General features: G+C 36.4%; 3 protein-coding genes and 1 long non-coding RNA gene across 6 annotated transcripts; all 4 read left to right on the top strand.

Annotated features, from left to right (window-relative positions):
• Positions 1-2045: 2045 nt before the first annotated feature.
• Positions 2046-4668, top strand: LOC137710335 (uncharacterized). 3 transcript variants are annotated; one of them, XM_068449283.2, is made up of 8 exons: positions 2046-2180; positions 2958-3117; positions 3235-3346; positions 3424-3506; positions 3723-3786; positions 3892-4009; positions 4109-4263; positions 4410-4668. In XM_068449283.2, the coding sequence occupies exons 2-8, from the start codon at positions 2993-2995 to the stop codon at positions 4503-4505; spliced, it is 753 nt and encodes a 250-aa protein (XP_068305384.2). In that variant the 5' UTR covers positions 2046-2180; positions 2958-2992; the 3' UTR covers positions 4506-4668. The 3 variants fall into 3 exon arrangements, with proteins under 3 accessions (XP_068305384.2, XP_068305387.2, XP_068305385.2); XM_068449286.2 differs by having other exon boundaries at positions 2110-2180; positions 3230-3346; XM_068449284.2 differs by having other exon boundaries at positions 2179-2312.
• A 1882-nt stretch (positions 4669-6550) lies between these two features.
• LOC148696221 (uncharacterized) lies at positions 6551-9137 on the top strand. The gene is made up of 2 exons (XR_015963535.1): positions 6551-6938; positions 7887-9137. It is a non-coding gene; the product is annotated as an uncharacterized LOC148696221 (long non-coding RNA).
• Positions 9138-9903: 766 nt separating this feature from the next.
• On the top strand, positions 9904-11762 carry LOC137711094 ((+)-neomenthol dehydrogenase). The gene is made up of 5 exons (XM_068450297.2): positions 9904-10041; positions 10178-10424; positions 10569-10643; positions 10965-11147; positions 11257-11762. Exons 1-5 carry the CDS (start codon positions 10013-10015, stop codon positions 11638-11640), a joined length of 918 nt encoding a protein of 305 aa, XP_068306398.2. The 5' UTR covers positions 9904-10012; the 3' UTR covers positions 11641-11762.
• Positions 11763-17905: 6143 nt separating this feature from the next.
• On the top strand, positions 17906-20696 carry LOC137710336 (nucleoside diphosphate kinase 3). Its single transcript, XM_068449287.2, is given in 8 exon segments — positions 17906-18108; positions 18837-18974; positions 19627-19664; positions 19750-19800; positions 19908-19935; positions 19938-20074; positions 20151-20263; positions 20383-20696. Coding segments are annotated over 8 exon segments (714 nt in total). The 5' UTR covers positions 17906-18023; the 3' UTR covers positions 20507-20696.
• Positions 20697-26709: the final 6013 nt, after the last annotated feature.

Raw genomic sequence — 26709 nt, 5'->3', positions numbered from 1 at the left:
GGCCGACCCAAGCTTGCTAGTAGGGCTACCGTTCGAGACCCAAAATAATTGAGGGCACCAAAATTATTAGGGTAGTATATTTATATATTTTTTCATAATAGTATAAATTTATACAATTTGGTTTAGTGGCAAAGAAATTTAACTAGAATTGGTGGGTTTATTGTTTGAAATTAATGAGGAGGTCTTGAGTTCAAAACACCATGTGTGCTTATTTACTTTTCAATTTTTACAAATTTCTTTTCATAAGAGTATAAATATATAAACTTTGACTAAATGATCAAGAAGTTTAATTAGAATCAATAGTTTTTGTTGTTTAAAATTAACGAGAGGTCCTAAGTTCGAAATGCTAAGTGCATGTTTATTCTTTTCAATTTTTACGAATTTTTGTTTGGTTGTTAATTTATTTTTAAGTAGTAAATAGTAGCTATGTAGTTATTATTTTAAAACATTTGTTCCAATTCAAATCTAATCTTCAACAAAGAGTAATGCGTTGACCAAATTTTTAGACCAAATTTGCAACTCATATGACACGTCATCAAAAAGTTTAATAATACCCATTTATTACTTATACATATCAATTAAAGACTCAAAAACATCATTATTTTCTTAGTCCCATATTGACAAAGTTAGTAAATAAGAAAAAACACCTCACGATTTATACAAAAATACTTTAAAAGTTTAGATGGAAAACAAAACTCATATCTATCTACTTGTAAATCCGGAGTTTTTTGTTTCATTCTCACGATACAAAATAAATTAGTTTTTCTATGTTTCTAAATTATTAAATTTGAAATGTTTTTCTAAGTATAATTGTATCAATGTTTTACGTGTGAAAACAAATAATTTTCTTATATAAAGTAATGACACATTTTTTGACGTAATCCTGGCCCTCAAAAATCTCTAAGCCGGCCTGCTGGCAATAGGAAAGTTTCCTCATGCAGAGAGCGTAAGGTACGGTCGTAATATCTTGGGCTTGGGCTTGGTAGATATTATCCCATAAACTTCAAACCCAAAAAAATATGTGGCCCAAAGAAACAAGGCTAACCTGATGGGATAATAATGGAGTTGAACCATAGTATATCCCCAAGTGAGGAGATTATGACTTGGGAGAAGAGATCCAGAGTTGAACCCTAGTATATCCATCAAGGTCATTGGATCAAGTGATCTGGACATTTGAAATTTCATCCAACGGTCAAAAATTATTATAGCTTTTAAGGGGTCAAAATAGGTGGGCTGTTGGATGAAATTTCATAAACCCGGATCTCTTGATCTGGTAGCCTTGGTGAAAAAAATCAGAGAAGATCTCTTCTCATGACTTGGAGGATAAATTTAGTATATTGCCTTTGGCTTCATCATCATTTTGGTGACGTTTCGTCATCATTTTGGTGATGTTACATTACCAATTTGGTGATAGCCATTGCTTCTTCCATGCATGTAGTTGATGCAGTGGAAGAAGTTAGTGCGAAGAGGTCGTGTAAAGTGTATAGATGATGCAGTGGTGGAGTCTAATGTGCCATCCAATCTCGATGGTTGTGAGTGAGGCCTCCAAATGATTTCATTATTTCATGTTTACTAATTAACACATATTAATTTTAAAATAATCAAGGTTTTATAATTAATAGTTCAGCGACACAACCGGCTCACTTTGAAATGCATTTAAAATAACTAAAAGTGTTTTTGATGAAAATATTTTTAGAACATATTCTTAGTAAACATATAAGTGAATTCTGAAAGCATTTTAAGTGCATTTGGGACTTGAAAACATTTTCTTTAAGAACGTTTTAGTCATTTTAAAAAGATTTCCAAACAAGTCTAACATCATACTGAGCAGTTCAAGCACAAGCAAAGACGATGAAGTGTCCACCAACCGCTTGGTGGATAATCACAATTGAGACATTATAATTACAAAGTTTGGGGCATAATCATCATTAAGGTTGTGTTTATCTATCCAATTAGCAAATCAAGCGAAAAAATAAATAAATATAAAAATATAAGCACGCAAAATTCCCTTATACGTAACCAAGTGGAACATGGTCCCGGCGGGGGTAAAACAGTCATATCACATCTAAAGCTGAACTACTTATACCAAATAGTCAACATCGAATGGGGTCAAACGTTTTCCCATGAACACAAGGACTCTCCTTCCTTGTCTTCCTGTAATTCTCTCTTTCCTTGTACGGGTACGATTCCATCTCTCTCCCCATCTCTTTTAGTTTATTTAATAATTTAATTTAATCCTTTATCTCTGTCCAAAGTATTTCTTTGTTTTTATGCTGCAATTTGCTTGGTGGTGCGTGCTGTATGAAATTCATGTAAGTTTTAATCTTGCGTGTGTGTGTGTGTGTGTGTTTTGAGGAATTTTGATTAGATTTATTTGGATTATGAAGCTTCTTTTAATTGGAATTAGTGTATGCAAATTAGCAGATTCCGGTTGTTTGTGTTTTTCTGCCCTTTAAATCATGTATGTTTTGCTGCTTGTTCTTTTCCCCAATGTTTTGATGTCTCAGCTTTTGGTGGATCACATGTAATTTAGTTTGAGTGATGAGAACAGCTTTTTGGGTGGTTGTATTAGAAGTGCAAGAGCATAGCTGTTTCCTGTTGGTAAGGTTGATGCCGGATCAGAAGGCGAAGGAAAGATTTGTTTTTTGATTCGAAGTAGGTGTTAAATTTTTATGAGGCGTTGTTGATTCGGGCTGAGTTGTATCCCAGTACTAAATTACTGATATATCAGCAACATAACTTATTTCTAGCCTCTATGATCGAAAACTAGGATTCCTATTTCACAACTTAGTTGATTACATGAAATCCACAACCATATTTCTCTGCAATTGGTCTTCATAGAACCTATGTATGTATATGATGCTGTGGTTGGATTAATAAGTTGTTGTATGCTAATTTACAGTTTGTTATTCTATACGTATTGATTATCGATTCTGATTAACATGGTATGAACATAGGTTTGCACTCGCTTCTACAAGTGTAATTAAGCTTCATGGATGATCGTCTTGGAAATATAAAGATCATAGGAGATCATTTTAAAGCATCTGAACCCAATATCGACTCTTCTCAGGACATAGCTTCATCTATCTCGCGACCAAGAACTGATAATTATCCAAGGTATTTCTTTTTCTTTGGAGAAAATAAAAGAACAAAAGAAAAAATCAAGGAGTTTGGTCATTCAAATTAAAAGATTGTATGATTTTAATTCACTTTACTTAATCTGGTATAGCATAGGTCTCGCTTTTGGAGTAGGAGAAAATTAAGAAGTGCAGCATACATGTTGAAATTGAACTTCTTTAGTCTCCGCGGACTGCCATGGGGGTCTAGCACAGATGGCGAAGAAAAGGTTGATTCAGTATCTCTTTCAGTTCCTCAATTGAGTCTTGTGAAATTTCCACGTTCCTAACCGCTAGAATTGTTCAGGTTGAGCTAACTGCTGTAGAACTAGAATCGCTTCGATCGGAGCTTGCTGATTTAGAACAGAAGGAAGCGCACTTGAAAGCTCAGTAAGGGAACTTGATACTTTAAACATTAAAATGTGATTTGCGTCTTTGCACGCTACATGATAGTGCCACTTATAATGCTTTTGAACTTTTTCAGTTTTTAACTGAGGTCTTATACTTTGTGGTATTGGACCAGAATTTGCTTCCCTTTTAGGATAGGCTTTGAACTGAAATTCTGTCGTCGTCATATCAATCATGAACTGCTTATGTTTTATGCAGATTGGAACACGTTGATGAAGTTTTGCGATCTGCTCGTCTCGCTGGCTATTTGTACATCCGAACTGTAATGACGACCCCAAGTCAATTTTTTTACTTTGAGCATGTATTTAGTGCGTACTGCATAATGCCAATTACGGTTTGCTTCTACTTTCTCTTTTCGATTTGATAGAGGTGGAAACCACTACCAGGAGAACCTCCCCCTCTTGATGATACTGACGTTGATGACTGGCTTCCTCGCTTTGTTGTCTTGCAAGGGCCGTGCATTTTCTTCTTCTTGTTTTCCACAGGTAAATATTCAATGCATCATTATCCCCTGATGTCCTAGCGCCATTCTCCCCCATACGGACTTGAACATATTCTGACCGATGGGCTCTTTCTTCTTCCAGATTTGAGTCCTCAAGACTCCACCCTCTTAGCTGATATTGTTGAAATAGGCCCCTTGCCAAGCATTACACGAGACGATGAAGGAACTCGACATGCATTTTGTATATTAACTCGTCAAGGACTGCGATTCGAGTGCTCAAGCGCTTCTAAGGAACAGGTAAGCGAGCTATTTTTGTTTTGTGGTGTAATGTTCTTAAAGCTACGCCTGCATTCTATGTTGATTTCTTGCCTTCGTTTTTCTTAGATCCAAATTGTCTCATTCCGTATAATCAATCATACGATTAACTTCCCTCTTTTTTTCAGGTGGACTCGTGGTTGTCAGCATTACGAACAGACTGCAAATTCGAGTGTTCAGATGCCGCCGCAGATCCAAACAACTCATGTGAGAAACAAAGTTAAGACAGCTTAGGAGCAGTAAGTTGTAGATATGTAGAAATTTAAAACCTATACTTACATTAGTTAATCCGACTGTGACGTCATAAAATTCATTCATATTTTGTGTACATAAGAATTAATAATAGAATCTAATTGAAGCAGCAATGTCTAAACTCTTCTTCCTCAATTCTTTCTGATTATCATTCCATGTTTCCTTTTCATTTACATTGTTTGAATACATATCGTTGTCTCTTTCCTCTCTAAACGGGTGGCAATGGATCTTGTTCGGGTTTAACCATGTACGTCTGTGTTTTGTTCGTGCCAAGCTCGCGGATTGATCAAAACGCGAAGCCTATATTCGTGCAGGTTCTGAGTCGAATGGTCATCCCTAATTTGAGAATAAAAAGCAGAAGGCATTCGCCCTAATTGAATAAAAGCTATATCTATGGAATATGCTCTAATGATGCAAAAACAGAATAAACACAATTCACTTCACCACCTAAACAATAATTAAGTAGAAAATGGCTCTATGCAAAGTGACACGCTAAAGCTTCAAGCTTTGGAATGAAGAAAGGTTTGAGGTTGCGTCCGCCAGAGATTGACTGCAACGACAAGGCAGAGCTCTCTTGGGTTGGCCTCATCATTCACGCTGGAGCCTTTTTACTCTCAACTTCAGTGTGTTGACCTCACCGATTGTTCCTAATGGTATTCTAAAGGGCCCTTTGATAACCACTAATCAAACTTTAATTAAATTAGCAGTTCATTATGAATATGTTACTCGGTATCTACACCTTTGAAGTGATACATTTGGATAACTAAATGATCTTTGATTTGAATGGTTTTTTTATATAGATGATCTTGAAATAAATATTTAAAAGTTTTATTGTTTTTTTTTGTTTTGTCAAACGATAGATTTTGTTAGATTAGTCATCGACGGAGTTTAAACTCACACTGTCATGCAAGGACTTAACATATTTCCACCACTGTGGTAGAGGGCCACTTGCAAATTTTTATTGTTCGATTATAAAATTCTACAATGAAGATACATTATTAGAAAGTAGAGAAATGGATTCATCCCAGAGAGAAAATGCAATATTACTCATATATTCTTGTATTAATTAATTAATAATTTAAAATGAAAAATGAACTCTTGTTTGATAACTATTTTCAGTTTTTAATTTTAAAAATTGAAAATGAGTTTTTAAAATTTGGCCTTAAGTTTTCACTTTTTTTTTTTAACTAAAAGTAATTATCAAACAAGATTTCAATTTTCAAAAAAATAAAAAATGAAAACGAAATAGTTATCAAATGTAAAGTAGTGGCCCTTAGGAATCATTTTTGTTTATCTAGTGTTGTGTTTTAAAAAAAAGTTGTCTTCAATGGGGGTTTGGTAAGAAAAACCTCAAAAAGCTTAATCATAAAAATTTGTTAACAGGTGAAACGGGTTGGGTTCATATCCGTTAGTTTAACGGGTTAGGTTTGAATGATCCGTTAAATTAATGGGTCGGATTGAACTCGACCCGTTTATAGGTCTAGCTATAGCCTAGGTAGCTCTTGTGGGTACAAACCAATTATTCCCTATATTTCATTTATTTTTGTATTCATCTTACTATTAGCCCATGTATGTTTTTTATTTATTTACTTCATTAACCAATACTATTTATTTCCTAACAAAATCTATTTTACACTTCATATACAATCCATTTATGGTTAATCATGACAATAATGACTTAATCTAATAGTTCTTTTAATTCAATTTTTGAATTATTTTATGCATGACTTTTATCTATTTAAAAAAGTTTTACTGTGTTTACTTTTTTTTTGTTTAGAGTACTAGTAACTATTCCTTTAATTTATAGTTCTTAAATCGAAAATTTTTGGAGTACTATTCCTTTTTTTGTTTACAAAATAAATTTTTTAGAGTATTAGTAACTATTCCCTTAACTTATGGTTCTTAAATTGAAAATAATTCATCCGACCCCTTAACCCTAATTTCTTAACCACAAATTCTCCCCAGTTTCGCCAATCCAATTTGTCTCTCTCATTTGAAAAATATTTATAAAAAAATACTTTTGAACAAAAAAAAAAAGGAAAATAAATACATAAATAATAATAGAACCCTTGTTCTAACCTTCACTTATATGTTGATAATTTCCTTCTGTATTACTAACAAACTTCTGTTACAAATCATAACCTTGCATTTGCACAAATATCCAGTATTCATACCAGATTGCAAGCTAAGGCAGTTACACGCAGTGGCGGAGCCAATGCAGGGACATTGGGCTCCCTTGACCCCAATAAATTTGTAACTTATCCCTTTAAAAAAAAAATTTGACCCCTTTAATGAAAGAAGCCAGTTTCACTCAGTCCACACCAGATTTGAAAGAAGCCATCCTTCCTCCCAGCGATCTCTCCTTTTCTCCAGTCGCGTTCTCCTTGCTCGGCGTCCTTCCTCTGGTAAGCTTCTCTTGTCTAAAATTTCATTATTTATTTGTTTGTGTTTTTAAATTTGGGGAGGGGATAATTTGAGTGCAAGAGAGGTGGGAAGAGTGAAGGGATGAGGTTTGCAGTGATTAGTAGAGTGAAATAGGAATTGGACGTAAGGGGTTAAGCCTTTTGCCGTGACAAGCTTCAGAGGCTTAGCTTGCGATCGCCGTCGACGGCAAAGGAGGACTCTCGAGTAAGTTGATTTCGTTCTACCCATCAGCTGAATTAAATTTGGAATTTGAAGTTCATAGTCCTAGCATAATATTCAAGCATCCAATCAGAACCAAAAAACAGAGTCTAAATGTAGGGGTTTTGTTTTTTTTTTCAAAGAATGTTAAATTTGAAATCTTAATCTTGGATTATCTCAATTGGGATTATTATGTTGTACTTTTGTTTATGGTAAAATTATTCATTGGACTTTAATGAAGTTCCTTGTATGGTTGGTGTTAATTTTTGTGATTTGATTGGGTGTAGTATTGAAATATTTCTTAGTTTCTGCTTTGATTTTAGATGTTGGGTCATGCTGGGATTTTCTTATAAAATCTGCATTATTGGTTCTTCCGTTTTAGATTTTGTTGTGATGTTGTATTTGGCTGGTGGTTCCATTGGTAAAGCAAGTAAGATTAACTCTTAAATCTACAGGGTAAATTTGTAATCAAACGCAAACGCACTTTGGTCGTCTAATATGAAAACTTATCTTCAAGATATTTGAAACCATGTGATTTTATTGGTAGTATTTGTTTTGACCATGACATGCATAAGACGTTTTCATGCTCTCCAAGAAGTGGTTGAGAATAAGAATGAGGATTTGTTGTAGTTTCATTGAGGCTGGTGACTTAAAACTGTTAGTTCCACTATGTTAACTTTCCCATAAATCATTCATGTCATTCCCCGTTGACCACATGTTTGCTTATACAGGAAAGAGATATCAAAACTTCAGGACAATGAAACTGAAATGAAAAAGGCAGCTGCCAAAGGGAGCAAGGCTGAACAAAAAGCTAAGAAAAAGCAGGTGGAGGAAGAGATTACTTGGCTTTCTGCTAATCTTAAAGAAAAACGTGTTGCAGAACTTGCTTCATTAGGCTGGCTATAGTGCTAGTAAGGGGAATGAGAAAAGTAAACTTGACACTTTAGTGAAGGCCATAGCTGGTGTTCTTAGTGGCGGATCTAGGATTTCAAACTCGGGGAGTCACAACATAAAAGCTCAAAAAAAGAAAAAAAATATTAGACTAATTTGGTTTCGTATCACTATTTTTTACTGAATTTGGTACATTGAATAAATCAAGATTAATCTCAAAGGTAATAAAATGAACAAATTCTCCTCAGCAACATAACGCAATTAGTGACTCTACAAAAATAAAATTTGTTAATGTAACATATATATTATTAATTGGGAGTTACGACTAGAGTCTAGGATTAAAAAACTTATATGAATTTGGAAGAAATAAAATTAGACAGCTAAAGGCGGTGGAAGGGCAAATGGTGGTGGGGAATAGGGTAACTTGGGTTTAAAGTTGGAAGGTCATGACGATTGGGGCTAGGAGTTCTTAAATATAATTTGGAGATACTAGAAAAGATCGGGGTTCTCGGGTTCTATAGAGAAAACAAAGATATTTTAGTTTTTAAATTTTTTATAACGACCTGGCTCAAAAACGCTGTCGATTTGGCTAGGTCTTTTAAAACAAAAATTAAAAACCTATTCTTCTTCATTGTTATAAGCACTGCTACCTGCACATCTATGGAGGCAACAAGCCTCTCTACTTCACCTGCCCAAATTGTTGGAAGGTCTTGAAGGTCGATCACAAGTGTTTCTTTGAGCTTCCGAAGGGTCTCGGGACCTCCCGGATCCTTATATGGATCCGCCAGTGGGTGTTCTGTCATCGGTCAACCTGAGCAGGCAAAGCCGAGCAAGAGTACGAAGATGCGAGAGAAGAAGGCTCTCAGCAAGATGCAACCACGGAACAAAGAATTCAAGAAGAGCAGAGCAACCTAGTAAGTGACAGAATGATTGAAAGCTAGTGTTTGACCCCATTGTTTTAAATTCCTGACTCTGCCACTAGTTACATGATATTTTCCCAACTAATCATCATCTAACAACCACAACATTCAACCAATGATTGTAAGACACTTGTCAACTAACAATATCATCATATCCCAACTTTGTACAAATATCACCAACAGTCTACAAATATCGCCAATACAAATATCGCCAACAGTATCCTATCAAATAATGCTACCTTGTACTTGTCCAATCCCATGAAAAACCTACAAGCCCATCCGCATCACGCAAACTAACAAAGAAAGAGGGAACGAAAATCGTGTTGAAGACCACTTACAAATGAAATTATTATCCTATCAAATAATGCTACCTTGTACTTGTCCAATCCCATGAAAAACCTACAAGCCCATCCGCATCATGCAAACTAACAAAGAAAGAGGGAACCACTTACAAATGAAATTATAATGTCATGTTGAAGTAAAACAATTATCAGCCCACTAATTACTGTGTTAAAAAATTGATAACAATTCATATCAAGTTTTTCATTATTAAACACATGATTAAATTGAATTGACACGTCAATGATGAATAATAAATTAACCGCTAGTTTGCTAGCTTGTAAATATAAAAACATAACGATACTTTTCTTCTAAAGTAGTAACAGATTCCGAGTTCAAATTTTTTTTGTCCTAATAATTGAATCGACATGTCAATGACGAATAATTGGAAGACTTTAAGACGAGTGTGTACTTGATTAGAATTTCTCTTAGATTCCACCCTGAGGTGAGTGATTCTTTGAAAATATAGTCAGAAAGAAGCTTCTATTTATTAAGAATTAGATTAATTAGAACACTAAAGTGGAAATATCATATTATGTCATGGCATACGTGACCGGTACCGACGCATTGATTGGACCAACTTTGACAAATCAATAGCTGATTAACTATAAATACAGCCTCAAGAACACCAAGCAGTGAAGCACAAATAATTGAAGTCGTTGTAAACCATCTGAAATTTATCATCCACATCCAAGTCGACGACAAAAATGGCAGAAACCAGTTTCGGGTCTAAGAGGTACATCAATCTTTCGTTTATTCGTTAGTGAGATGAGTGAATGATGATTATTTTGGAGTGTTAACTGCTGAGAACGGTTCCGGATTAGTAATGATTTGAGTAATGTTCTGTTAATTTTTGTTTTTTTTTTTCATAGGATTGCGGTTGTTACTGGAGGCAACAAAGGGATTGGATTTGAGATTAGCAGGCAATTAGCAGCTAATGGAGTTGGGGTGGTGTTAACTGCAAGAGATGTGAGGAGGGGAACAGAAGCCGTTGAGAAATTGAAGGCTTCTTGTGGCCTCTCTGATGTGGTATTTCATCAGCTTGATGTAACTGACCCATCTAGCATTGCCTCTCTGGCTGAATTTCTCAAAACTCAACTTGGAAAACTTGACATTTTGGTAATTTCTCTAGCTTATTTCTACGCATTTCTAAATGGCTTGTAGGCTTGTAGCTCAAGTAATTAATTAAGAGCGGCGGACGTCTTGTTAAAAATATATGTAATATGCTGATTATAATATATAAATATTTTCTTCATATTGCAGGTAAATAATGCAGCAGTCCTCGGATCCGTATTACTCACAGACGACAAAGAGAAGTTGGCAATTGGGCCTGATGATGTAAGTTCTTGAAAATTCATTGTGTTTAGAGAATCGGCAGATCTTAAAAGCTTAAACCGTTGAACGGTTCTAAAAATGTCGGTCGAGCTATCTAATACCCTCTCTCGTGTAGATTGAATCTACACACGGAGAGGCATACAGATTCAGACAACCATATACATAATAAATAATATGTAACAGGGGTAGGGATTGAGGGATTCAAACCAAGGACCTCGACCGTGAAAATAAGATGTTAGAAAATCGATCGAAATACGTATATCAACTTTAGTGAACATTACTCTGTAATACACATCATATTCACAAGAGCAAATGATCATGCAGCTTACGGGTCCCAAAGCAGGAAATAAGAATCAAGTCCTAAAACAAACCTACGAGACAGCAGGGGATTGCTTAAAAACAAACTACTATGGAATTAAGCAACTCACGGAAGCACTCATTCCACTTCTTCAACAATCCGACTCGGCAAGGATCGTAAATGTCTCCTCCCAATTGGGACAATTAAGGGTACACTTCCGAAACCCTTGTCTCAAATCTCGCATCCACATTGTTAGACTGACAACATAACATAAGATGCAAGATAACATCACATTATCGAGTTAATTTTTCAAATTAGGTTATTCCGAACGAGAAAGCGAAGAAGGAGCTAGGAGATGGTGATAGCCTTACAGAAGAGAAAGTGGACAACCTCGTTGAGGGATTTTTGGAGGATGTGAAGCAGAATTTGGTTGAAGCCAAAAGCTGGCCAACCAATTTATCTGCCTACACTGTATCCAAAGCCGCTCTGAATGCTTATACAAGAGTTTTGGCTAAGAAGTATTCCAACAAAATTGCTATCAACGCCGTGTGTCCGGGTTTTACTGATACGGACTTGAACGGTCACACTGGAGTTTTCACAGTTGAAGAAGCTGCAAAAGGTCCTGTGAAGCTGGCCTTGTTGCCTGATACTAGAGTTTCTGGCCTTTTCTTTGTGCAGACTGAACTGTCAACCTTCGAATGAAAATTTGAAACTGTGAAATAATCGGTCTGCTTTTCGTCTCTTAATAAATCTGTATGCACATGTGACATGTACTCCTAAGCACAATGTGTTCTCAATAAAAAGATATGTTAAGTTTTAATGAAGTTTCAATTCTAAATCTCTTGTTTTAGGTCACAACTCAACCAACTTTTGCTATGTCTTCAATCATTTGGGTGTTTTAGTTGAATTTCTTGTTTGCTACATCTTCAGATTCTTTGTGGATTTGGCTAAAATAATTATATGTATTTAATACAATCAAATTTTGAACGTTGAAATAGTGATTGTATTAAATACATGTAAGTATTGTACCCAAATTCAAAAATTAAATAAGAGATATTGTTTAATGATCAATTCTTAATATTGAAATTTTTTTTTTTTGATCAAAATGAAATTAACTTATTGATTAGGAATGCATATTCATGATTTTGCTACGTTGAGGCACAATTACATCTTTTTTTTGCGTGGTTTGCTTATTCTTCTGTCGGTATCATTTCTTAGCAACATTTTGATATGTTTGGTTTAAAGATCTAACGATGATCTTATTTGTAAGGACTTTTTAACTAAAATGATGATTGAGATATGATATCACATCACTTTGGTCTTTGAGATTTGGAATCAATAGAAGTGATCCTAAGATTGTCCATCATCAATCATTTTGGTCATTCCTTGTGAAATTATGTTAAATAAGGATCAAAATAACAAATATACCCTCAATTTAATAAACAATGTGTCAAAATGATTTGACAAAAATTAAGGGTATTTTGGTGATTATATTCTTATTTAATGGAGATTTATCAAGGAATGACCAAAATGATTGATGGTGGACATATTCAACGACCAATTCTATTAATTTCAAATCTTAGGGATCAAACTGAGAAGTAATACAAATCTCAAGGACCATTTAGCTAAAAAGCCTATTATGCATACTTTTCAAACATTCTAAATGCCTAATGTTTAAGAAGAAAGAACTTTAACGAAAAATCACATTTTTACAAATGATAAATCATGGACTCCTCATAGGTTTGACCAACGTTGACAAATGATAAATCAGTAGCTTAATAATTAAACTATAAATAGCCTTAGAACAAAGAGATGAAGCACTACGGAGTAGTCCCTCTAATCATCATAATCATCTACATGGCAAGCATTTTCTTTTCCTCCTCCAAATCTTCAACAAATGGAAAACAACCATCAGTTTTGAGTCCAAGAGGCACATCAATCTTTTGTTTTATCGATCCGCATCCTCTCATAAAGCGCTACGGTCCACGAAGGATCAGCAGTAGCGATGCTAATTAATTAGTGATCACAATTTAATTAACATTCTTTCTTAACAGGATTGCAGTTGTCACTGGAGGCAATGAAGGTTGTAACGGAAAAAGTAGAGAGAATGCCTCGCCAAAACAGCAAACAGAGCCAACATGCAAGTAGAGGCCTCAAACAAGACTATCCTGCAATGCTTAAAGAAAGGACTTGTAAAGAAAAGCAAGCGGACATATGAGTCGCCTGGATTTCTATAGGCACTATCGCACAACTGTTGGAAAAGCAACTGGGGAAACCCCATTCTCCATGGCCTATGGGACAAAAGCCATCATTCCCAGTCCAAGTTATCACGATGCCTAACTTTTATACTGACGAACAAACCACATTGGAGACTTTGCCGAGAAACGCAAAGAATGCGCCCAAGTCGGGCTTGCCGCCCATCAATACCTCGAAGTCTTCAAGTTGGAGAAGTGGTCTTAAGAGAAGCCTTCAAGAACACAAAGTACCCAGAGAAGGCAAGCTCAGAACAAACTGGGAAGGATTAGACAAAGTCGTCGGAGTAGGAAGGAAATGAACCTACAATTTGCAGCACATGGATGGAACTTCGATGACCAAAAGGTGGAATATCCCCAAGCTTAGGCGTACTACTAGGAATTTCAACACCGCAGTCTGCGCGAAGACAAGTCCATGGAGAACTAATCTCTTTTAACACCCCCAACATATTCCTCATAGATGATCCTCAATGTAACACTTACTTAGTATCATCTTTCTCAATAACTGCACCAGTGATTTAATTCTCCTTCCCCGAAGATATGTAGGCAGTCATTTTCGTCATCCAGTGAATTAAGGGGCACTCTCCTCTTAATGATCTTCATACCGTACTTTCCAAATGAAGCACTATTCCCAAATCTCATCACATTTCTCCCAAATTTCGAATTCTCATTCGAAAACGGCTGTACGGACTCACTGTCCGAATCAAAATCCGAGTCGTCGGAAGAACTATCATTTCTCCGAAATCGCCCTCGACTCTACGCCGAGCGGTTCCAACTCCCAATATAATTGCCACCCAAATTACTCAAATTTACACTGTCCCTGTTTCTCGCCAAATCACGACCTTTCGATATCAGCTTCCTCAGGTCCAGCGGCGGCGCCGCAATCGATCTCGTCGTTCCGTCCGGTCGAACCGACTGGGGCGGTTCAACAATCGGCATGTCCTTTTCGTTCCACAAATCTTCTGCGCCTTCCTTCATGAACCGATCGGCAAGTGCCTTCAGGTGCTGGTTCGGGTTCATCGGGTTGTGCCCGGTTCCAGTGCTCGAATAACTGTTTCTCTTGGTCTAAAAGGCGTTTCTCTTTCTCTTTGTGATGACCGTGGGGTGACATCCGCATTTAATCCTTCAAGCTTCTCAGCATCGATTCGGACTGGGTGGAGATCTCGGGTAGAAGGAAAGAGAATAGACTTTATTTATTTATTTATTTTTAATTAAAAAGGGTTTTCCTAACGTGATTCAATGAGAAACTTACTTTTAACTATATTGTTTCAAATGGTTTGACTCAAAATGACATAGTTTTGGTTACTTTTTTTTTAAAATTTCGCAGAACCTGCAGTTGCCGATCTGCCGCTACACTTTTTTATTTAATTAATTATTTAAATATTTTTAATGACACGTGTCGTTCAGTTGTTGTCCACTTGGACGTCACATTATCATGTAACAGAAGAATTAACAGTTTGATTAACAAATGTATGAAACTGTTCCAAAATTAACACTTTAGGTATGACTCTGGGATAAAAAAAACTTCATATACTAAATGTTGAAAACCATGAAACTTGAGGATAGTAAACTGATATTTATCCTTTAAAATATTAATTGCAGCCCAACATTTAAGGGATTTAAATCCAAGAATTTATGTAAATCAAAATCCTAGTATTATGAGATTCAATCAATCGATCAAGTCTAAAAGAAATTTTAAATTTTAAAAATTCAAAAATTTATGGGATCACATATGCACAAATTTCACGAATCACGAGACTTAAAAATAAAATAAAAAAACAATTTCTACAATAAAAATTCATGCACACTGCACATATTTTTGTGAATTTTATTGAGTAGTATTAAGGGAAATAATGTACCCCATGAATTCATACATAAAAAAGCAATGTACCCACGAAACTAGACCAAAAATAATGTATGTGCCCATAACATCAATAGCATATGGGTACATACCGAATTTACAAGAAAAGTCATGGGTACATTTAAAAACTCAAGGAAAAGAATGTACATCATACCACATTGTTTTATAGACATGCATATGTGGGTATATAAAATGCAGCAACCTTAAAAACCATTTTACATAATATTCTCCGAAAACTTTGTACCCATATATTTATGTAAAATGAATTTGAACCAACCAAAACATATTACAGCAATAGATATATTAGAACGAAACACGTAGATTAAAAATGTAACCATGGGTATAAGTGTAGCCAACCAGACATTGAATAATCAAGATTAATATATAATAATAAAAGGAAAGGAAAAAAATATAAAGAACAAAAGAAGATGATTTCGGAATGGGGTACAGTTCTCACATAAGCCGCTCACTCTACGGTCTCTGCATGTTTGAATCAACCAGATTCCTTGAGAAAGCGATGCCTGTGTTGCCTTGCCTATGCCACACAAATCTCACAAGCCGATAAAACCATGGATGCTAATTTGTGTTTTAATCACAATAGGTTTATTCAACATATATGCATTGGATCAATTCAGGAATGGAGAAAAAATGGATAAATTTGGGTTTGGGGTGTTGGAATGGATTTCAAATGGATTTTCCTTGTTTTAAACTTACTCATATAGTTTATTTTGCCTTAAATGCACAAAAGAATAAGATTTCATTTATGATGACATGTAATATTTTAAATACTAAAATGATGACATGGAATAAGTCAAAGGACCTTGATCTAAAATAAAAAAATAATAAGGTTTCAATCAATGTAATATGAAAATAAGGGATGAGATCCTAATTTTTCCTATAAAAAAAACTCGTCTCGAGGCGCGCCTAGGCTGTCACATCCCGGCCCGGGGCAGATCACTTCTCGGGCCCGCTCCACCACCGTAGCACGATATTGTCCGCTTTGGGCTTACCATTCCCTCACGGTTTTGTTTTTGGGAACTCACGAGCAACTTCCCAGTGGGTCACCCATCATGGGATTGCTCAAGCCCCCTTCTCGCTTAACTTCGGAGTTCCGACGGAACCCGAAGCCAGTGAACTCCCAAAAGGCCTCGTGCTAGGTAAGGATGAGAATATACATTTGAGGATCACTCCCCTGGGCGATGTGGGATGTCACAATCCACCCCCCTTAGGGGCCCGACGTCCTCGTCGGCACACACGCAACCAGGGTTAGGCTCTGATACCAATTTGTCACATCCCGGCCCGGGGCGGATCACTTCTCGGGCCCGCTCCACCACTGTAGCACGATATTGTCCACTTTGGGCTTACCATTCCCTCACGGTTTTGTTGTTTTTTTTGGAAATCACGAGCAACTTCCCAGTGGGTCACCCATCATAGGATTGCTCTAGCCCCCTTCTCGCTTAACTTCGGAGTTCCTATGGAACCCGAAGCCAGTGAGCTCCCAAAAGGCCTCGTGCTAGGTAGGGATGGGAAAATACATTTAAGGATCACTCCCCTGGGTGATGTGGGATGTCACATAGGCGGCCTTGGAGGCAAGGTGGCTGGATTTTCACCTCTGTTTTGTGGGAGGTGGCGTTGGGGCGCACCCAAGCGTTCAACTTGGGGTTTTTTTTTTTTCTTTTGAGATGCCTGTTTTTGAAATGCATGAGACAATGCCATTCTAATTTCAGTGAAGAAGAAAGTGAGAGTTTCTCTCTCCAAATCCTACATGACAAAGTCTAACTCTAAGTCTTGGTTTTTTTTTTTTTTTAATTGTTGCCTGTTTAGGTTCGCCACCTAGCATTTGAATTAGCAAAACTTTATTTCTTGTGACGAAGTCTCACGTCTCAAGACTTTCGTTTAAGTGAAGCTATTCATGAAGCGCCTCGCCTACACCTTTACCTTTTATAACATTGATCTAGGACAACTAGTGCGCTGAATACTTCTCTTATCCAAATTTCAACTTGAATTACGATTATTTACTTGTATTTGGTTATATGGGCTGCTAATAAACTTATTGGTAAAAAAAACCATTACATGAAATTGTAAAATCAATATAAAACTAACTGAAGAAGTATCATGTGTTTTTTATGCAAGTGATAGTCTGATAGATAGTAGTAAAAAAAAAAATATATATATCATATCTAGAACCTCAAATATAAAAGAACATGAATTAAATCATTTGAGTCACGTCTTTTCATTGATAACAACGTTACATATTGAATGCCTTAAAAACATCAAGTATTAGCAAATATTTACTTTTGATATGATGTTGCACCTTACCTTACTCGCACCAGATATAAGAATAATAACTTATATGGAACAGATTAATTCGATATGTAACGTTTTCTGTCCAATAATACATGATTGTGTGCAATTTTTTCTTCACGTGATAATGAATTATTAAATCGAGATGTCACATAACAGTAAGCTCGTTCTGTGTAAGTTGCTCTCACACAGTATAGAAGCCCACCGCCACCTAAACGGGCCAATTGCTTCCAATTGTAAACCGGTCGACGACTTTTACGCATCGTATCGTATTTGCATCCGCATTGACATTCGTTCCATATAATATGGAATAGGTTCACCCATTATGTGACATTCTTTGTCTAATAATACATGATCATGTGCAAATTTTTTTTCACATAACAATATATTATTGAATAAAAACGATACGTTACAGTAAACACATATTACATAAAACACATTAGAGAAGCCCACATCCACCTAAATGGGCCAATTCCTTCCAGTTGTAAACCGTTCGTGGCCTTTACGCATCGTATCATATTCGCGTCCGCACTGGCATTCGTTCCTCATGCTTCGGATAGGTTTTTTGACTTAACCACAAGCTAAAAGCTCTCTCACTCCCTCACCCACCCACCCACTCTCACCTCTCTCCCTCTGATTCTCTCTCTCATCTGAACTGAACTGAGAAAATGACGTCTCGGATTTGCAGGTCCGCTTCCAGAGCTACGAGGTCCTTCCTCTCTGCTCCCAAGGCCTCCTCCCGCTCCTACTCCGGTAACGTTTCATCTCCCTTCTGTTTTCACCTATTGTTTTCAGCATTGACTTCTCCGTGTTCATTTCGTTTCAGCTTTCTACTATATTGATTTCAATCAAATGTTTGATTCTCACAAATTCGGATCTCGATCGACGATCTACGTCATGAATCGCCATCTGTTTGTTTTCATGGAAAATGAATAAGAATTCGAGCTTGACCAAGAAATGACTGGATTCTTTCTAGTTATTGGATTGTTTGGATGGTTCAACTTTGTTTACCTTTCCATGAATTAATTTATCGTCAAAAACAGTAAAAAATGAAATATTTCTTACATGAATCATTGTTTTTCTCTTTTTGTTATGGGAAATAATTGTTGGGTTTTGCTTGCTTCTTTGATTTGATCTGTCGTCTCTGGATTTGGCATGGATGATCCACGTAGTGGGACCTCGATCTTGTGGGACTCACCTACCGACAGTTGATGTACTGATTGTTTGATTGTTTGATTTTTTAATTCTATGACTGAAAAGTAGGAATGCATCTGAAATCAGTGATTATTCCTATCAACTGTTGTACATATAAAGGTCGTGGCTTTGTATGCGTTACGTTAGGCCTTTCCGACATAAAAAATCAGTGATTGTTTCACTTGTTTATTATAAAAATTAGGATGATGCTTGTGTTTGTGTAAATCGGAATGCAAGTTTTTTTTTTTTATTTTTTTTTATCATGTACCATGTCGTCCACATTGCAGCAGGGCGAGCTGTAGCTACCGCAGCAGCAGTAGCATTGGGTTCGAAGGCTCCTTTCTTTGCTTCAAGTTTTGGAAGAGCTGGTTCTGACAATGCATCTAAAGGATGGATTTCCGGAGCCCTTGCCGTTCCTGCAGCAGGTATAGCGGAATAAAACTCTATTTCATTCATATCTGATCTCCTAATACAATTAATCGTGTTTTTTATATTCTTAGATTTTGTTTCAAAAGTGTGATCTCTGTTTGCGTTGCTATATAAACATTTAGAAGGACATGATGTAGAAGTAGAAGTACAGTACTTTATCTTAAAAATGTGATGTCGATAAGTTTGGGCCCGAATGAAGAAGGGCCTTGTCCCTTGCCCAAGTTTTAGAATTGTGGCTTCCGGATCCTCTTCAACAACAATTAAACTGTGCTTAAGCACAGTAATGGGTTGGAGTTGTTTAGCGTGGGATGTGTTCTTGACTTGACTTTCTTCCTTAATTCCTTCCAACCTGACATTATGCATGAACCCCCAAAGATATGTTACCTACTGTCAAAACTCTGCACTCATCAAATTTTGTGTAGTTCCATTTATGTTTATGCGTTCTTCTCTCTCTACTTCTCCTTCCTGTCTTTTCGTCTCTTACGTGCACATGCACATCAGCACTGGAAAACCTTCTGGTACATTTTCTGGTTTAAAGTTACTAGACGAACATCTTTGTAATAGCATGGCCAGGATGATTCTTTAATTTCGGTCTCTACAAACTAAATCCTAACACATCCTTTGTTTTCTTTGCTCTGATCTCTCTAGCTTACATGCTCGTCGACCAGGAGGTTCATGCTGCAGAGGTACTTTGGATACTTTCTGTGCCATTTTTTCTCACTGTTAATACTTATTTTATTCTAGTTATTTACAAATTGTTCATTCAATCAGTTGGAACGCACATTCATTGCTATCAAGCCAGACGGAGTTCAAAGAGGACTGGTAAGTTAACCGTTTGACCTAAGATTTTGTTCGCCGAAGCATGTGCTATGGCTAGCATGACATGTTTCGTACCTTTTTTGTGCTAAGCCTTTTTTTTTTCTTTCCAGATTGCAGAAATCATATCTCGATTTGAGCGGAAGGTTTTAAACTTGTAGGCATTAAAGTGGTTGTTCCTACAAAGGATTTTGCGCAGAAGCATTATCATGATCTGAAGGAGAGGCCATTCTTTAGCGGCCTCTGCGACTTCCTTAGTTCCGGCCCTGTTATTGCAATGGTTAGTAGGACTATCATACGCTTGAATTCGAGAATATCCCTTCACCTGGCCAGTCTCTTATTCCTAACTCTTGCAGGTCTGGGAAGGAGAGGGTGTGATCAAGTACGGTAGAAAACTTATTGGAGCTACAGACCCCCAAAAATCAGAACCCGGAACTATCAGAGGCGATCTAGCTGTTGTTGTCGGAAGGTAATAGCTCGATCTTGATAACCTCATCGCATTAGTACTTACCTTTTATCTTCAATTTAGTTTTCAATCTCTATGTTGTTCACTCCGATTCTAACTTGGATACCCACAATGCCATGCAGAAACATCATCCACGGCAGCGATGGTCCGGAGACTGCCAAGGACGAAATCAACTTGTGGTTTAAACCAAATGAGTTGGTTAGTTACACCAGCAACCAAGAGAAGTGGATCTACGGAGAAAACTAATCAAAGTTTTTGTTTTCCTTGATGTTCCGGCAATGTAGGTCTCCCCATGAAGTGTGGGGCGAAAGTAGAGATTATTGTTAGAATAAAACGAATTTCAATTTGAGGTGAGTGAAATCATTCGCCGCTGTTTAGTACTCTATTCAATAAAATTCTTAGCTGATTTCTAATAATAAGCATGATATTTACAGCAGTTTTGTATTTTTACTATATTGGCAAGTAACATATTAGCGGGAAAAATGAAAAATACACCAGAAAAAAAAAAAGAAAAGAAAAAAAAAAGGAAAGATTTGAAGCTCAATATTGTTTTGATTTTAATTGATAATATTGGCAAGTAACATTTCCTTATCATTGTAAATTTAGGTTTCCTTGTCGAAACAAATTTAGGTTTTATGTATTTAATGTCTTTAAAAACCGAAAACTAACACTATGTTTGGACGAGGGAAATAAACTTAGAATTTGGATAAAAGTCAGAATTTATAAATTGATATGCACCAGTTCTATTGTTTGAATTCATAAACATAGAAACTTAGAATTTTCGCATGGAAAAAAAAAAAAAAAACCTTGAAATTTAGGACCTTTAATTCCCAAGTTTAAATTCCATTTAAATATGTGTCATTACTCAATTTCTATTACCAATTTTGTATTCAATTCTATTGTTCTTTTACACTATGTTTGGATGAAGAAATTTAAGATTACTAAGGAATTTTAAAATGACAGAAATTGAAATGTAGGGATTTTATTTTCTAGAATTTATGAATTTTCTTATTTGGTTAATCTAAAAAAATAATTACCAAACATAAAAATTGATAAATTCTAGAAAATAAAATCTAGTCATTTTAAAATTCTTTAGTAATTTTACATTTCTTCCCAAAGTGTAAGAGAAAAGAGAAAAAGAAAAAAGGCTCAGCAAAACATCTCCACCCAACCAACCGCCGCTTGCCGGCGTCTGTCTGCGACGACAAAGGCCTGCGCCGATTCATATAATTTGGAATTTTCCATCACTTTCTAGGAAAAAGCAGAGGGTTTTTGGCATAGTTGGACAGTTTGATACTGGGTTTGATCTCTTTCTTCATCCCCGCGGAATCGCGTCTCCACTGCGAGGGTTGTCTTCTGGTTCCGGAATTGAAGAGCAAGATTTGATAAAGAAACAGAAGAAGGAAGCGAAGGCAAAAGAGAGAGTCGAAAAAAAGAAAAGAAAAGAAAAGAGGGCTTTAGACAAAGCTCTGCAGCAGCAAGCATAGGCTGCTGCTTCTACTTCGACCAGCAAAAAGATGAGGAATGCAAGGAGTTGGGATGACGAAGACGAAAACGCAGAGTACCCCGAGACTGTCTGGCGAGAAGAAAAGACCGGCAAGTCGTATTACTAAAAGGAGTTACAATCGATATGGATTAGCAATGGTACCATTTAGATTTAGTGGTTGGATTAGCAATCGATATGGCTTATCCACCTCGCTATATTGGGTTTGCCAGTGTAATTATCTTGCTTTGTGCAGTATTATTGGCAGCCATGGTCAGATGGCCCCGAACTGTGTGCCACTGTGTTTCACGAGTTCAGCTTTTGTATGTCATTTGTCCGGGGATTGTCTTCTGAACCGCTGAAGCAGTGCTGTGACTCCGTCAAGATTTTGAACGCGATTGCCAGACATGATGAAGGTGGTCCACAAATGATCTGCGAATGCATCGAGAACTTGTTTTATTGGAACAACTGTAAGAACAACCCAAGTTCGTATTAGCATGCTTTGCTAGGTCACAATCAAATATAATGAGAAAACTTACCTGGTGCAGCCATGGTGGTTGTTAATCGTACACAAGAGCTCTGAAGAAGACATGGTTAGTTGCACAAAGAATCCTTCTACTCACTCAAGACCTTTATATCCTTGTGGTGATAGAACCCTATGTTGAAGAATGTCTTGTTGGTGAGCAGGGAACTCCTACATGTATAGAAACAACGGCTGCCAACTCCCATCTATCGTGGGTGAGTTGGGTATTGTCCCGTTGTATCAAATTCAGTGGAAAAAGGATTAGTGGAAGGCAGTTGCATCCCAAACATTTTGAATGTGTTTCCTGAATTATAGGACGTTTGTTTTCCACATAACAAACTCTTATTGAAGTTGTATTATCCACATGTAATTCCACCTTTATCACAAGTAGTTAAGTCCACATAAGATTCTTACATTCTCCCACATGGACGCTAACTAGTTGTGGTTTTGAAATTTCATGTACTACATAACTTCATTCCTTAGTGATCACTTGAGTTCTATGCAACTAGCATCTTATACACATTGACCAGTAATCATTTGGAGTTCGAATCTTAGGAAATAATGCATACAATAATGTTGCATTCACCCTGAAACCACAATCCACAAATTCATACCGTATAATGCTAATGATGACATACATTTATACATATTCTAAACACAGTTCTTGATGCATACCCCATTTCGTTCCCATTTATCCAGTTTACCTTTATTGATTGAAAGTGGTTTGCCATCTTCAATCACTGGATTCTTTTCCTTTTTTCTGCATAATAAAACTCAATAAAATGTTCTTTGGAACAAAGATCATACGTTTTATTGCAAGTCATAAATTAAAACCTCATACATTTAGCAATGACAAACTTAAAGCAAGTAGACTGAGCAAAAGTAAAACACATATCAGGTTGTTACTCCTACACTTCAACGTAACCCAAGTTGTCATGCACTCCAAAACCACAAGTATTTAAACCCAAACTGTATGATGCTTCCTTATACCATAAATGGATTTATCGTGCCTTTATTTAATCATACAAAACCCAGGTTTCTTCATGTATCGTCTTTGGACAGACACTTTGAACAATAGATTTCAATCTGCTATCAATCATCTTTATGAATCAAAGATATAATAATGATGAAGTATCACAACATTATCAAGCACTGAAATTGATTAATGCGTACAATACATTCATTGCATTTAGTTGACAGAATAAGAAACATGATTCAACAAGAGCAACAAGAACACAAATACTTATGCATGTCAGAATGTCGATCTCACTCCCACATTTCCACTATTTGATATGTAACCTTATTTTATAACAACCATGTAAAGGATTAAGAAAACAACCAAGATTTCAAGTCTTTGGACAAGAAAACGATCAACTTAATTTTCTTAAAAATGTTATATCCTGAAAACATCTCAAACCATTCATACATTCCTCTCTTTGGAAAAGAATATTGACATGTTATGAGTTTTAAAACCATAATTTACATAATCTAGTACCTAAAATCTTTTACACAAGTATGCACTATAAAATCTTGCTAAGAAGTTCTCGTGAAGAAGTAAATGTTAGTGCAGAAAATATTATCATAAAAGACTTTATTGTTATAATTGCAACCATCCGAAGAAGTCAAGAAACATTAGGTAAAGAAGTCATCCATCACAAAATGATTATTTAGTCAAAACCATTTAAGCAATCTTTAACTCAAAATTACCTCAAAACTCAAGCGGCCGTAAAAACAAGTGCATATAGTGCATATAGTCATGCATGTTTGTGTCACACTTTTGAGCAAGAGACATAAACTACCTTAACTCTTTAATGTACAGCCATCACACAATAGATTAAGATAGAATAACACTTTAATAACCTAATGCCCAAAACTTTTTAAACAATATGATTAGAATAACCAAGAACAACTCCCATTAAGTTTTCTAGAATTTATACACTTATTGTAAATAAATTAATGAGTGTGAAGCCCAATTTTCTTTCACTAATTCTCCCGCTTGGGCAAGCAATCATTGATTATTTACTTTCATCACTAGTATTCATAGTTATAGGATCAACCTGTGTGAAAACAAATCCAATAAAGCAATGCGAATTGCTGGAAACACTCTGGAGCACTTGCATAGACAATTCATTCCAAAACAAAAAATATTAGACAAAATTTCAGATTTGAATGCAGACCAGATGAAGTCAAATGTATATTTATAGATTTATCACTCTAACTCATGAACTGTTTCCTGCCCGCACTCCTTTTACACTATATCACTGTTAAGGAAGTCCAGAATTGGTAAATTACTATCAAACAAACAAAATGAAACGACTTTCGCTGAGCAAGGAAACAATGACTTTTTCTGGGAACTTGGTTAATACGGTACCATTGTATTCAACGGTCATATAATAACATATCATATCTTTCACATAACCAAAATGGATACATATAATTATTATCATGTATATTTACACACATGCATACATAAATGTATATAACACTTGCATAATTTTAGTATGTGACCCATGAAATCCCAAATAACATCAACTAAAGCTAATAAACAAAGCCACATCCAAATAATCAGATAAAGGTATCACTTACTTCATGAATGGTTTCGGCACAAGCATGCAGTATCACCTCTTCCACCATCCTATATGTTGGCAAACATAGAACAGCACCCAGACCAAAATTTCCATAAAATCTCACTTTGGTGAAGATTTAATAAACATTTGTCCAATGGTTAAATAACATGATTATTTGTTCCAGATGTTGCAGCCTTAGTTGTTTTCCATTAGGATCATTCCTGTACAAGACTTACAAAGAAAAGCATTATGTGAAAAATTATAATCGCAAACAATTATAATCACAACCAAGAAGGGGGCGTTTGTTTGCCCTCACTAACTCGGATTGGACTGGACTGGACTAGCTATTAGTCCAATACTGTGTTTGTTCCATGCTGGGACTAACATTAATGAGACTAAAGGGGACTAGCATGGACAAAACCCTTCACTAAGAGGTCTTAGTGAGACCCCCCAATAACCATGGGACTAGCTAAGACTATCCTCTATTTCTCATCCTTGTCATGCTCAACGACCACTCCCGACAGACTCCTCGTCATCGCTGGTCACCTAGATCAATCATTAACTTCCCGACTCTCTTTCAGATCCATTTCACAACCAACTTTCATATAAAATATACCAAATTGAAGTTGGGAGTGACAAGATTACGATTTTACTTGAATCGATGCCAAAATGTGGTCGAATGTGGCCGGAAAATGGCCTGGAAGTCTCGGCCTGTTTGGGCTTCTTCAAATCCATGACAAATTCGAGCATGCAAAGCTAAGATCTCGGTCCAGGGATGGTGATGAATTTTTTGGCGGTGCTAACTTCATCCAATTTAATGAGGGTTGGCCAAAAAACACATCGGGAAACCTGCAACTCGTCGGGAAAATTGGAGCTGTGAGGTTCCGTTCGAACAACGCATAGCTAGAGAGAGAGGGAAGACAGAGAAATAAAGACTGGAATCAATAAGGAGTTTGACCAGGAATGAGAAAGAGACATGAATTGAGAGGTCTGAGAGGAAAAAAAGAGGGAGAGGGTGGGACGATGAGAGAAGAGGAAAAGAGTGGGACGGAAATGGTAGGAAAAGATGGGGAAAAAGATAAGATCATAATAAAATATTAATAATTTATATATTAAATAAAATAATATTAGAATTTGTTATTATCCAGCTTCTTAGTCCAATACTGCACCAAATGCTTCACTAAGTTAGTCCAGTTTAGTCTAGTCTAAGCCAGTCCAGCTTAGTCCTTGAAGCTAATCCAGTCCGAGATAGTCCGGCGCAACAAACGCCCCCGAAGAGTATTAGCCAGAAAACCATTGAAGTCGTGTACATTAGTCCACCAAGCTGGTACCATTCGGAATATCAGAGGCAACCCAGTAATCTTCTAGACCAATATCATCACCATGGTCTCCATCCCCACGACACCACACTCCACGGAGAGAGTCATGGACAGACTCAAACAGGGCAGTTGAATCCAAATTAGGACTAAGAGGAGCTTAAGTCCCACTATTCAAAAGTGAGTTGAAGCATTGCAGCGATAACAAACGTGGCTATACAGTGATTAAAACTTCTAACAATTTATACATCCCTTTCTTTGGAAAGGAATGTGAACATTTCATGAGTTTTAAACCACATAGACTTTACTGCATTCGACCAATATTCACATCATTTTGCAGCCATATTCAAGTTCAACATAAATTCCAATCTCCACTCCCCTTTGCTTTAACATACATACACAACATCAAGTTCAAACTGTATGCAAAGAGTGCAACATCAAACAACACAGATTTATGTTACACCTTTGGGCAAGAAACACAAACTGTCAAATATGCATTATGCAGATACCGAAACAAATTTAAAGCTCTGTTTCCAAGCTCCCACTTATCAGAGTGCTCC

This window comes from Pyrus communis, chromosome 6 (assembly GCF_041283825.1).
Source record: "Pyrus communis isolate YQ-2024b chromosome 6, ASM4128382v1, whole genome shotgun sequence".
Lineage (NCBI taxonomy): Eukaryota > Viridiplantae > Streptophyta > Magnoliopsida > Rosales > Rosaceae > Pyrus > Pyrus communis.
This window is presented reverse-complemented; position numbering and strand designations above follow the sequence as displayed.

Coding starts and splice junctions, on each gene's coding strand:
- LOC137710335 (XM_068449283.2), top strand. CDS start 2,993: ATGGATGATCGTCTTGGAAATATAAAGATCATAGGAGATCATTTTAAA. Junction 3,118..3,234: donor AGAACTGATAATTATCCAAG/GTATTTCTTTTT, acceptor GGTATAGCATAG/GTCTCGCTTTTGGAGTAGGA. Junction 3,507..3,722: donor GAAGCGCACTTGAAAGCTCA/GTAAGGGAACTT, acceptor TGTTTTATGCAG/ATTGGAACACGTTGATGAAG.
- LOC137711094 (XM_068450297.2), top strand. CDS start 10,013: ATGGCAGAAACCAGTTTCGGGTCTAAGAG. Junction 10,644..10,964: donor TGGCAATTGGGCCTGATGAT/GTAAGTTCTTGA, acceptor ATGATCATGCAG/CTTACGGGTCCCAAAGCAGG. Junction 11,148..11,256: donor CCCAATTGGGACAATTAAGG/GTACACTTCCGA, acceptor TTTTCAAATTAG/GTTATTCCGAACGAGAAAGC.